This window comes from Strongylocentrotus purpuratus, unplaced genomic scaffold, assembly GCF_000002235.5.
Source record: "Strongylocentrotus purpuratus isolate Spur 01 unplaced genomic scaffold, Spur_5.0 spur5_scaffold_12, whole genome shotgun sequence".
Taxonomy (NCBI): domain Eukaryota; kingdom Metazoa; phylum Echinodermata; class Echinoidea; order Camarodonta; family Strongylocentrotidae; genus Strongylocentrotus; species Strongylocentrotus purpuratus.
In genome coordinates this window covers 10529954-10542703 of record NW_022145597.1, presented here as the reverse complement: position 1 = coordinate 10542703, position 12750 = coordinate 10529954, and the positions used below count along the sequence as shown (strand labels likewise).

The following is a 12750-nucleotide window of genomic DNA, read 5'->3' as shown; positions in this document are numbered from 1 at the left end:
TTTACTATAAAGATTTCCCAACTCCTTGTCCGTGAAGAAAGCAATGCCATAGCTAGAATACATTCTGGAGTAATATGGCACGTATAAATTAATCTTCCTTTGGATAGCTTTGCTTTCATGATATTAGCTTTGACGATCAAGCTAAGGATAATTGTATTCTGTATTTATATTCATAACAAGAAATATATGAATTGTTTTGGATTGAATTATGGATTGAATTACGGGACTATGGATATCGACATGTGAATACTCCTAGTAATAATATACATGTTTGGAATCACTTTATACATGTCAACTACGAGTTCGGGTAAGTAATACTGTTTTATTATGAAATGTTTTCTTCTCAAAATTACTTTTTTTTTATAATTCAATTCCTTTGAAGTGCATTCCCACTTACTTGGATGAAATAACATTTTTAATTTGTATTACATTAAACTACTACCAGCTCTGTGTTAGTTTCTCTCTCTCTTTCTCTCTCTCTCTCCCTCTCTCTCTCTCTCTCTCTCACACACATACACAACACTCTCTCTCTCTTTTCTTCTCCCCTTCTCTCTTTCCACTCCTTGTCCCTCAACATTTATTTCCCTTTCTCCTTATTTTCCTGCTCCACATTTTTCGATTACTTCTTTTTTCCCTTTCTAAGTTTAACTGAGTTTGTTCGTCGAATTATTGTTAAATAATGAATTGTTAATATGATGTGCTTTTCTTATTTTTTAATAAAATATCTGTAAATCATGCATCAAATTCAGCCATTGTCGGCGATATGTTGATGAATAAATACCTTACCTAATACCTTGAATTAATGTGCGCTGTTCAAGAAAAAGAATCTAACGTTAGTAATATGGGACCAAACGCTATACCCATTGCTATACAACGTAATAATACAACTGTCAAAAGAACTGATGTAAATATACCTTCAATTTAGACAATCTTTAGGTCCTAAGTCAAATAAAGCCATCCAACATAATGCATAACGGGTTTTAAACATGAAGCAGCTTTCAGGTATATTAAATATAGACAGTGATTTTCATATTGTGGAAGCTATCGAAATTAAGCAAACGAATTCGTTTTCAGAGGCTGCCTGCCGTAGCAACAAACAGAGTTGACAAAAGACTTAACTCTGTTTTGTTGACGATCAGCCATGCATCAAGTCTTTCGTTTTCTTTGTGCATGGCTGATCGTCAACGAAACGGAGTGGTGAGTAAAAATGATAAAAGCTAATTGTCAGTCTTTCGTCTTCTTTGTTGATAGGGCAGGCAGCCAGTGGAACGGATTCGATCAATAAATTTATGAAATTACAAGCATTACTTTAAACAAACATAACTTTGTTATACCTGGCTCTTTTTTCTGATTGAGATGTCATATGAAAGGGCAAAAAATGAACTTTCTAGAAATGTGATTTTCTCTTCGACTTCAGATACCGTCCCCCAATTGATTTTTGGTACCCTTTCTTCAAATTGTTTTTAATCAGTCATATATGACATATGAATCATATGAGTTGCATCAAATGAAAGAGAAAGATCTCAGCTTTATAATTGTGATTAAGTTATGATAAAACATCGATAATTCTCAGTTTCGTTTTTTCTGGGACGCACTGTTTGGGAAAATCTATGTACAAACAAAATGAGGAGGGGGTCTCCCCATGATGATCAGTACCATGTTACTTTTCTTTTCGTATCAAGCATGGGTTCGAGGTTTATCGAGGCGAGTGCCTAATTTAGGATAGGTGGTGGTGTCAGACGATCTTGCCGCCAAGGTAGCCGGACATTTTCTATCAAGATGACAACAAAAATAAATATAAAAATCACATTTTGTAAAGATGATATAATAACCTGAATAAAGGGAACTTAACGATACTATGTCCCTTTTACAGCCAACATCAAAATATGTAGAACTTTGCAGAGCTAAGGCGAAATCGGCTTCCGGGGGTGGCGACACAAACCCCCTCACACTTCGCCCCATCAAAGAAGTCGAACAACAGGCAGTGTTGCAACGACCAGTATATATAGTGACCGAAAGATGGTGGTCCTACCGAAGATTGCCACAGGACGAAGTGCTAAGAGTGCCAAGCAGATGTGGAAGGATCACGGGAATATCAAGATCAAGACTGTTCTCCAAAATGTAAGCCCTAAAAAGGGGTTCGGGTCGCAGGGGCATGGGGGGGGGGGGGGGGAGTAAAATTTACATCCACAATCATTCTGTCACCAAATTTGAAAATGTTCGAGCCTGGTTGGAAAATCGTAAAACTTGATGAACATTTTTCTTCCTATTACTGTTTTTTCCCCTCTACTTCGTTATTGTTGGGTGTGTTTTTGTTTTGCTAGTTGAAAAAAAAAATTATGGAGACTGTGTTTGCACATTGTAAAGCCTGAAGACCATTTTTCAATTCCCTTCTGGAAAACTTGAACATTCGAAGACCCCTTTCATTATTTGAATTTGACTGCCTAACTTGTAAGCAATTCAGTCCAACCCCTTATAGCCCTCGAACTAAAATTATGAAGTTGTTGTCTTCGCCTTCTTTTTTTCTTCATACAAAACAATTAAACAATGATTCAAAAAAAAAAAATACTTACTGAGGTGAACAAGAAGAATGAAAAGTGATTAAAGCATTTAATATCAAAGCAATCGAATGTGCTAAAGTGTTCATGATTTTCCTGGATTCTCGGTTTACAATACTCTATTTATCCTTTCTCTCTAATGTCTAGAAATCTAATACAGGAGCTGGGTATAATCACTTAACCCTTATAAAGCTGGGAGGGGGGGGGGGGGGGGGGACAGTGAAAAAGAATGCTTAGATATGAATAATATATGATTTATAGGTAAAAAATGCGATGCTATGACCTTATTTACATAAATTACCATAAATATGCAAATAGGTGAATTTCTCTAAAAATAGAAAATATCATATTATTATATACACTTCACTAGACATGCGTGCACATTTTCGCGGAGATCGGCTGCTTCACGGCCGAGATCTTAAGGGGAAGGGGGAGCATAATGCCCCCCCCCCATTGTGTAGTAAGACCTCAAATAGCCCCGCCTTTTTAGGGTTAAAAGGCAACTTGAAATCAGCAATTTCTAAAGAAAAACAGTAGTGTCATTTTTGTTAAAAGAGTAATTTATTTTCCTAACTATGGTGTACGCCCATGATCATTTGCAGTTCCGTCAAGAATGTATGTTATTCCACTGTAACACAGGAGTTGGAAACACCAAGAATGCCACCGATATACGTATCAAAGAACCCCAAACCCCTGAATGAACGACCTGTGGACGAGTGGAAACCGTTCGACATCTTGCACTTCCGTGAGTTTGCCGAGAGTGGGGAGATTGAACCCGATGACGTCACTGATTGTAAAGATTTGTACTCCCAGGTGACGTTCTTGATGAATGCTGTGAGGAACATCGATAGCACCATTAGATATCAGGTAAGCTAAGGCGTAGCCACTGAAGGGGCATTTCAGTCAGGGGAAGGGAGGGGGGGGGGGGGGGTCAGGAGCGGATTCAGGGGAGGGGGAGGCGACGGGCCCGGCCCCCCCATAGTCCAAAAAACAGGTTTATAAAAAATAAGATGGTAACGTAAATTTTACCTTTTTAAACCAAAAATGAAAATGCCCCCAAACCCCCTTAAAAAGTAAAGTAAAGAAAAAAAAGTATTACAAAAAAAGGGGGGGGGGATGAAGAAAAAGAAAAGAGTGTTCTCCCACCCCCCTCCCTCCCCCCTCCCTCCCCCCCCTGAGCGAAATATCGGTCGGCGCGATTTTCAAATTTCGCCCCCCCCCCCTATTGGACAATCCTGGATCCGCCACTGGGGGGGGGGGGGGGGTGACAGTCGTAGCAGTTGCTTGATGACAATTGGTTTAGTATCGTTCAAAAATCGTGTAAATACGAGGACAGTGGAAGAAAGGACGAGAGAAACGCCTCATGGAAAGAAAATGATATGACCCCACTCCTTCCTCGTAGCTTATACCACTTATTTTCAAAATCCTTTTACCTAGATATATACAGCTGATGCATGATGTAACTTTGCAAACTAAAAAGTGTAAAGGGGTTTCTGGGAACGCATTCGACTTAAGGTGCGAGTTTGTTTTTCGTTTACTGACATTGTTAGAAAATATGATAATTTCTGTCTCCTCTATGACTTCTCCCCGCCTTCAGAATCTTTGTAAGAAGCCCCGGAGCTGGAGTGAGCCCTCTGTCGTCGATGACCAGCCAGGGTTGATCGCCGGCACCCGACTCCACTGGCAATCAGCATCCCCATCTCTCCCGCATCCTCGGATGTTGCTACCACTCAAAGCAGGACCTACCAACAAGTGGTACGCGTGGCGCACTGCCCAACCCAACAACAATGATAAGAAAAACAGAAAACCACGAGGAAAAATCGGATAGGTATGTAATGTATTGATTCGTCATCATTTCTAAACTAAACAGGTACCCAAGAGACAAAGATACAATAGGGACCTTTAGATTTGCACAACAACAACGTGGATTGCTACGATCGACGTCCGTTTAATGCTCTGCCTTGAATGGACGTCACACGTATCAGTCCACGTAAATCTAAAAGTCCCTATTGCTACATTAATGTACGGCCCGTTGCACACAATGCGTCATGTTGATTGCGTTTTCAGGGTGCATGACCCTTGCCATTGCTACAACCCGTCGGCTGTCCGCAAAAAGGTCGTAGGAGCCATGTATTTTCAACAGCAGTAGCGGCCTTCTTGCCGGCAGCTGACGAACTGCTCGGTTCAATTTTCTACACAAACCGAATTCTTAATTTGATTTATTACCAACCCCAAGCCCAACACTATAACTAACCCTGATCCTACACCTTGTCTTTCGGATGGAGACGTTAAAGGTCGGTCCCCAGACGTAAATAGTCATATTTGATTGATTCGCGTCTGTAAAAACCCAATACACACACACACACACACACACACAACTTGCCCAAAACATAATTGCAAAGCTATTCCAAACCCTCTACTTTTAACGAAATAAAGCCCGGGGTAATTTTAGGGACACGCATTACGAACCTCCCTCATAAAAGCAATGAAGGGAATGTTGTGCTTGCACCAGAAATTCAACGCAACGATTGAACTGTTCATGTTTGCGTTGACGCATTGTATGATATATCACACTCGCATGGTGCGTCAGAGACCGTGCCAGTCGCCGACGCAGTCCCGACGCAGTCCTGCGCCAGCGTAATGACGCCTCGTGCGCAACGAGATTTAGATCAAAGGCGAAGCCTACCCCTTTAAAGAGGAAGTTGAGTTCTGGGAAGCGGTGAAAAATTATTTGTGAACGTTATCATTGTTATTTTGCATGTGTGGAAGAACATCAGATTAAAAATGTTCCCTGAAAAGCATGGCTCTTCAAATTCCTTAATATTCTAAATATGGCATGTAGCAGCATACAAATCTGTTCCAATTATGCCACATGGTCTTCTAGTCCCATATACATCTTTCTGTGTATAGTGTTTGTAACTCTACCAAGACTGGAACAAATTTATCATCATTGTGATGATTCCAGAATCTTGCAGTACACACCTTTACTTATATGCTAGATGGTCAACCTTTTCTGATCGATTCCACAATGTTTCTTTCACAATGCAATCGCATGACCAGAACTCAACTTTATATTTAACCAATTTTTAATACCATTTGAGGCAATTCGGGATGACCACCTTGATGACAGGAGAATATCGTTGTCCCTTTTTTTTTTTAAAATATGACCGTTCAACCATTTGTAATCACTTGTACAGTAAGCTTTAAACAAGGGATGTAAATATCATGAATATTAAACCGAAGTTTAAAAAGAGTGTAATGGCAGCCATGCTAAAACCGTGGTAGTAATATTAGAGCGTCAACAGCGACAATGTGCATGATAAGAGCGCTATCAAAGTTCCCATTGTTGCTATTATTATTATTATTGTCAGTAGTAGAAGTAGCAGTAGAAGTAGCAGTAGAAGTAGAAGTAGTAGTAATAGAAGTGTTATCATTATTAATATAATTGTTTTCGCAGATCACCACGGAGCTTTCTCGGAGGCTTTCAGCCCATGTGTCGTTCCTCATCCAAAGCCAGCTGTGGTAAAAGTTCCAGAGAGCGCACCCAAGCCAGACAACTCCAGACTCAAGTGCCTCGTGGAAGATTACCCTCAGATCATACAGCGACGAGCCCAGCAGGTAGAGACAAGATAAAGAATGAAGAAAACAGTACGACTGTAGAACCTCTTTCATTACCGAATTGAAAGAGGAGAGCGTTGATCAAGCTGAAAAGAGACAGACTGATGTTAAATTTGTGTCAGGAAAAGACCGTATACAACGTCGGACAAACCTTGGTTTGAAACGCGTCGAAACGCGTCATATGACGCACATAAAGCTAAGTTTGTCGACAAGCCTCCTTTATGAATTCGGGCCAATACGTTTGACCAAAAGTGTTACTTCTGTAACAGTGGTCATCCAATGCATGTTCCGAAAGTCAACCGAGACGGCAAAGAGTTGGATTTAAATATGGCAGAATTTTCAAGTTTGATGTACGTTTTATATATATATATATATATATATATATATATATATATATATATATACGTATATATACATGTACTTGTTTAGGATAGTGTTTCATAAAAATATGAACGACAGAGCGAGTTTGTTCTTCGCACACATGTATGCCCATTATGTGTATCTACCGTACTTGCTTTCGTGTAAAATCATATTTTTCAATAAATCGCTTTAAAAAGAAGTATGTGGATTGTGATGACATTATTGTGTGTCATGCCTTCTGATTGTTATATTTTTCGTTTCTAAAGCTATTCTAAACAAATTTGTAAAGGACGTAGTAATAATGCTCACCTTTGATTCGCAGGACCCGCTGATCTTACTTTGCACATTACCAGGAACTCCAGTCATCGTGCAATAAATACCCAGCAGACCCTGCTCGGCAAAGATTCTCGTTAACTTTAACCTACTGATGAGGAACGTTCTTAAATTGAAGTAGAGTGCACTTGATCCATCAAATATAAATATAAAACACATGATTTCAATTGTGTTTTTAAACACCTTTGATTCGGTGTTTAAACAAAATGTATTGCCGTCTATTATGATTATGCAGGTTTCATGCTTAATCACATGACACTTCCAATACATTGAGACAATTTCATGAATTAAAGTGGAAATTCAAAGAAAATCACAAATATGTCAACTAATTTACCACTAGAAACTAGTAAGCTAACATATGGCCATCGTACACGTTTTAGGTCAACTACATATCGGGTGATTTATGAAAAATACAAATACAACCACCTCCATATATAGCAGCTGGGATACACGAGAGATTCGCCAGAAAAATAACGATGCTTTAATGACGTCACAATATGGACCAATACTGCCCAAGCAGACGACATCCCATAAAGAATAAAAATAATTGCAAAGCTATCATTTGTCAGATTATAATGAGTTTAGTGTATATAATTGTGATAGCATTTCAAACCATTCAAAAGGGGATATGAAACCGATTCTGATAACTAAAATCTTTTGTTTGTAAATACGCAGGATAGGGGTTAATTAAGAATCAAAGAAACCAGACTTTCAAATTGAAACCCCCCGGAATGATATTAAGGAGTCACGGCATTTGTTCCCTCTTGAAACGCCGAACATACCGCGGTGTTTGCAGCTGAATATACAATGGCGTCTTATTTTGTTTATAAGCGACATATTTCTTTATTTTTTTCGTCAAAATAAAACCATGCGCGGGGTTTAGAGCGAGGCAATAGATTATACATTAAGCCTGACGGTAGTGAAGTAAGAAAAAGAACTCAAGAGAAGATGAAAAAACAGGCACTGAAAATGTGTAAGATGTCATGGGACATCATCTGCTTGTGCAAATCATGTCCATACTGTGATGTCACACATCTCAGCAGCGTTTGGAGAACTCTTCAGGTGCTATGCAGGGGCTGTATTTAAGCGTTTTGTAATTTATAATAATCATTACTTCGCATGTTTCCATGCATTGAACTTTGATAACCTTGTCGAATCAAAGTTTCAACTTGGCAATGATGAAAATAAAGTTAGTTTTTAAAGTCAATGAATATCTACTTTAAGCAAGTGTTAGGTGAATTTATTATTTTCAAATTTGGTTGTGATTTTATTGCCACTTTCCCCCAAAATGTGTTTAAAAAAGTCTTGTATTGCTTTCGATGTACCACCCTTCCTTTTCTCTAGTCTCTGTATCTTGCTTAACTCTCTTTATGTTATTTTCATGCTCTTCTTTAACCTCTGAAGAAGGAAGTGTGCGTTTTGCTGTGCCTTTTTTCTTTGTCTTTCAGCCTAGCAGTTTTTCAATCTCCGCTCTATTGCTGTTTTACTCTCTCTCTCTCTCTCTCTCTCTGTTGGTATGTTTGTCTGACTATATGTCTGTCTCTCCATCTCTGTATCTGTCTCTCCCACCCTTTTCCTTTCTCCCTAAACTACTCTATCATCCCTCTCCGCTTGTTGTTGTTGTTGTGGATTGTCAGAGAATCCTCCTCCCGTCTTTCCGGTCAGAAAATCCTGTACCGCCTCTGCACATCACACACACCAAAGATGGTTGATACTCTCTCATCCTTATCAAAGGCATCTATACACAAAGTTTGGCAAACTGTTGTCACAACATGGCGTATATGCTGTGATTGCCCAACAAAGCAGCATATTCTCCATAATTGTTGTGCCCATGCAACTCAAACCGGGTTGGCCAAACTCTCGTAATCAATGGCTCTGATCCTTATTCTTCGCATGCGCCCTCTATCTATTCTAAATTGAGCGAATCTTTTTCTACTTCGTGAGCCAAACGAGAGATGAGTCTGTGTTCATCACACATACACTGGAGTTTATTTCGGCCAAACGGAGGTGGTGCATATGTCATCAAGGAGATGATTTGAATTCAAAGAAACTGATGAGGATATTGCAGTCATCAGTAGTATTAGGTAAGTGATGTATTTTCTCATCAAATAATTTCATACTTTGCGACATGTTTATGTACTGACTATTCCCCGAATGTATCGAAGGAAAATCCAACCTTAATAGACAACTAGATGGCATCAGAAAAATTATAGAAGCAGACTGGTCAAAGTTTGGGTGACATCAGAATAAAAAAATATAATAATAGTAATTTGATAGTCAGAATGCGAATTGCATACACTATGTGCTGTTAGCCGGTAGGACAAGCCACAATGTTTGTCCAACCTATCAACAATTAATATATGCGATTCGCATTCTGACTATTGAAATACAATAATCCGTAACAGGTGAATGAACAAAACGGGCTTAAAAGGTACTTCACAAAGACGTATATATTAAATTCGGTTACATTAAAAAAAAAAACGGCCTATTGCCATACTTGGCACTCGGATGTGAACGAAATCAATATAAGGATCTTTGAATTCAGACAAGCGTTTGTTAATTTGCACTTTACGATAAGTGTGGTAGCCTGTCTTAATGCCCGAATATATTAGATATTGTGGTCAAGCGAGAATGTCTCCGGACTGTGAACTACAAAGTACGGGGTTTGAATCTCTGTCGCAGCACTTAGGCAAGACATTCTACATTTGGCACACTCCACCCAGATGAGGTACATGTAAATGGGCATCTTTCCGGAAGTAATTTCTTAAATAGTATGAGCTCTGTACGCAGTGGCAGCCTCGCTAAAGCAAGTGTCATAATAATGGAAAACCAAGGGTGACAATATGCCAGACATGAGCGCTATACGAGACTTCCCCATATTGTTATCATTACGTTGGGTAAACAAAGTGCAACTCAATGACTATCAAAGACTTTGTTATCAAGTTTTTACCAGTACTTACAGGTGCATGTTTGCTTAAGTGTGCAATTATCCGCTCAAAGGTGAATATGGGGGTGCATGAATGCGGAGTAACAGTTTAGGTTACTGTTTCATTTGCTAAATTAACTGAAAGAGTATAGTATGCACTCCAGGATTTGAAAATATCATTATATGATGAATTAGTAGGTATAACAACTTCATTCCTATATATCGCGTGTGTAATAGTTAAAACAAATTATTTATAGCTCTTTTGAGGCGTTATATATAGCAGCATAAATAGCATATCCGTTGGCTCTTAACTCCTACCCTGCTGGGGTCACGAAATGTGACAAACTAATTACACCTCTTGTAGAAATGTCGTGGTCTAGTGGATCTGTCGTCAGACTGTGGATCACATGGTTCGTGGTTCGAGTCCCGCCGGGGTAAAAATATCCTTTAGCAAGACGTTTATCTACACTTGCCACACTCGACCCAGGTGATGTTAATCGGTACCTTGCTGGAATTAGTTTCTTGAAATGCTAGAGCTCCATTAATTGCAGTCCTGCTAAAGACATGGTAACGTTATTGTGGAGAGCCATGAGTGCCAAGTCTGACAGACATGAGCGCTATACAAGAACCCACTATTTACTATTATTAGTAATTTCAATTTAACGTTGCTCCAACAAGATCATGAACATAAATTATGTCACTTCTTAGAACAATAATCTAGAAGTCTTAAAGCATATCTGCACTAGTTCAGCCAGGAGGGATTACCTCCCTGCATGGTCACTGGCACTATGAATTGGTTATCTCATCAAATCAGCTCTCAATTAACATAAGAAAAAGAGGACCACGGGGGACCAACGGTCACCGATTAGGCATTTTGTGCGAAAAAGAGGGCGTAATTAGCTATACGTAGTGCAGTGGGACTTTAATACATAATATTTATTAGCATAATATGTGTAAGGATTGTCATCATATGATATCTGAATTCATAGTCCATCAACGCTTCATCGTAAAAAGGATGAACAGGCATGGCCTGGTGTCGGTCTCGTCGGTGTGATAACTTGTTTCCTCTCTTTCTTCTTTATTTGGTCTGACTCCGAACATGAAACTCTTTCAACTAGAATTATGTTTAGCTTGACTTGACACCTGCATACCCATCAAACACGGAACTCAGTGTAAACATTTAACAAAGAAATCGCCAAGTTTTCTCCTAAAAACAACGATATTTGAGCTAGCGGCCTAGTATACAAACTGGATCTCTCGAGAGACCCATCAGAAAGCGACGTTTGTTAGTAAACAGTCAATGCTCTCTGCCCCAACGCAGTTTGCCATTAGCTTAGAGGTCTGAAGGGGTACAAGATGGTTAAGTGCTGTCACCAGGTACTCAACGGAAAAGCAATTTGCTATTGATTGCTCTCTTTGGCGGTTCCAGGGGTAACACAGGTGGGGACAGCGTGTCTCAGCTGAAACATACGTTATGAAAAGTGTCTCCTCAATTTGAGGAAACCCCCTTTTGGTCTGAGCGTCTCTTGATGACTTGATCCGCCCCTAATACACAAAAACCTTATGCATGGGTTTGGTGGAACACTGATATCGAAATCAGCAATTTGCGAATAGAGATTTTTTTTAAAGCCATTATATTTTGCATGGATCTACTAAACATGCTAACTGCTCGAGAATCATGGAAAGTTTAGGAATACAGATAAATGTTAAGAGTGAGTAAAGGGAAAATGTGCATCATTAAAGAGGAAAGACACACGCACATGTATGCGCACAATCACACACACATTGATTTCTTTGCTGTTCCGAACAATACAATAAATTGTCGTAGCCCTCTCCCTAAAAAGAATTAAAAATAAATACAAACGCTTTGCTGGGTTCTATTAAAATCGATCGAAAGTTGTAAAAGACCTTTTTGGATTGATGTCATATTATCCAACCGACACGTTCTCACAAAAAAACTGAGGATACTCATACAAATGTTTGTATGATACTGAATTAAAAATCCATTTATAAAAATCAGTATTTCGAAAAATTAAAGATTCATATTTTTTGTATTGCTTTAAAGTTACTTTTACTTTCCTGCAATGCGAATGTTATCATAACCGTGTTTACACTGGAGATGTTATCGCTAATGTTTTGAGAAATGAGCCATATTCAAATGACAGTGATAATAAACACTGATGCAATATAGAAATCGAGCTGAATAGTCACATCGTATATTACATGTTGCCATCACTTCCAGTTTATATTGTTATACTGTCAAATACTACTCATTGTCACCATATCAAAGGAAAGGTGGATGCCCTGGCGGTGTGTATTTCGTTAATAAATCATGAACCCGGATTTATATAACGCTCGAAATGAAAAACATTCTCTAGGTGTTTTACAAATAGTATTTTTGCAATTGCGTTATTTATGTAGCGGAAGGAATATAGATTTATTCATTAATCAGCAGTTGGATACTGCAATTGGTCAGTACCCTTTTATGCAAACAAGATTGCAGTAATGAAGTGTTGTCAATAGCGGTCATATTAGACCGATTTTATAGATATTGCTTTCGGTGAAACAGCTCACATAATTATACATATATAAAAAGGAGCGGTTCTAGAACTAAGCGATTTTGAAAATTATTGTTATTTATGATAATATTTTGTTTGGAAGTGTCGTGGTCGAGTGGTTTAAGGCGCTTGACTGGAGATGCGAAGGTCGAGGGTTCAGAATCCCGACTCGGCACTAATAATCCTTTGGCAAGATATTAACCTGCACTTGCTACTCTCCACCCAGGTGTCAAATGGGTACCCAGTAGGATGCGGCCGTCATTATTGGTCAAACAGCTTGTGAGCGTCAAGTAACGCCCGGCTGGAATGCTCCCCAGGGAGTGGAGATTGTGCACACAGTGTGTGCGGGAAAGCACTGAATCCAGTGACCGGGGTAATAGTATATTTGTAAGCGCTT

General features: G+C 39.1%; 1 protein-coding gene across 1 annotated transcript; it reads left to right on the top strand.

Annotated features, from left to right (window-relative positions):
* On the top strand, positions 1 to 6735 carry LOC105444545. Its single transcript, XM_011678887.2, has 5 exons — positions 1 to 307; positions 1874 to 2121; positions 3198 to 3425; positions 4156 to 4386; positions 6016 to 6735. Exons 2-4 carry the CDS (start codon positions 2020 to 2022, stop codon positions 4384 to 4386), a joined length of 561 nt encoding a protein of 186 aa, XP_011677189.2. The 5' UTR covers positions 1 to 307; positions 1874 to 2019; the 3' UTR covers positions 6016 to 6735.
* The last annotated feature ends 6015 nt before the right edge of the window (positions 6736 to 12750 follow it).

Excerpts from the sequence above, each read along its gene's own strand:
- LOC105444545 (XM_011678887.2), top strand. The coding sequence starts at position 2,020 with ATGGTGGTCCTACCGAAGATTGCCACAGGACGAAGTGCTAAGAGTGCC. Across the intron at positions 2,122-3,197 it reads TCAAGACTGTTCTCCAAAAT|GAGTTGGAAACACCAAGAAT; the intron begins GTAAGCCCTAAA and ends ACTGTAACACAG. Across the intron at positions 3,426-4,155 it reads ATAGCACCATTAGATATCAG|AATCTTTGTAAGAAGCCCCG; the intron begins GTAAGCTAAGGC and ends CCCCGCCTTCAG.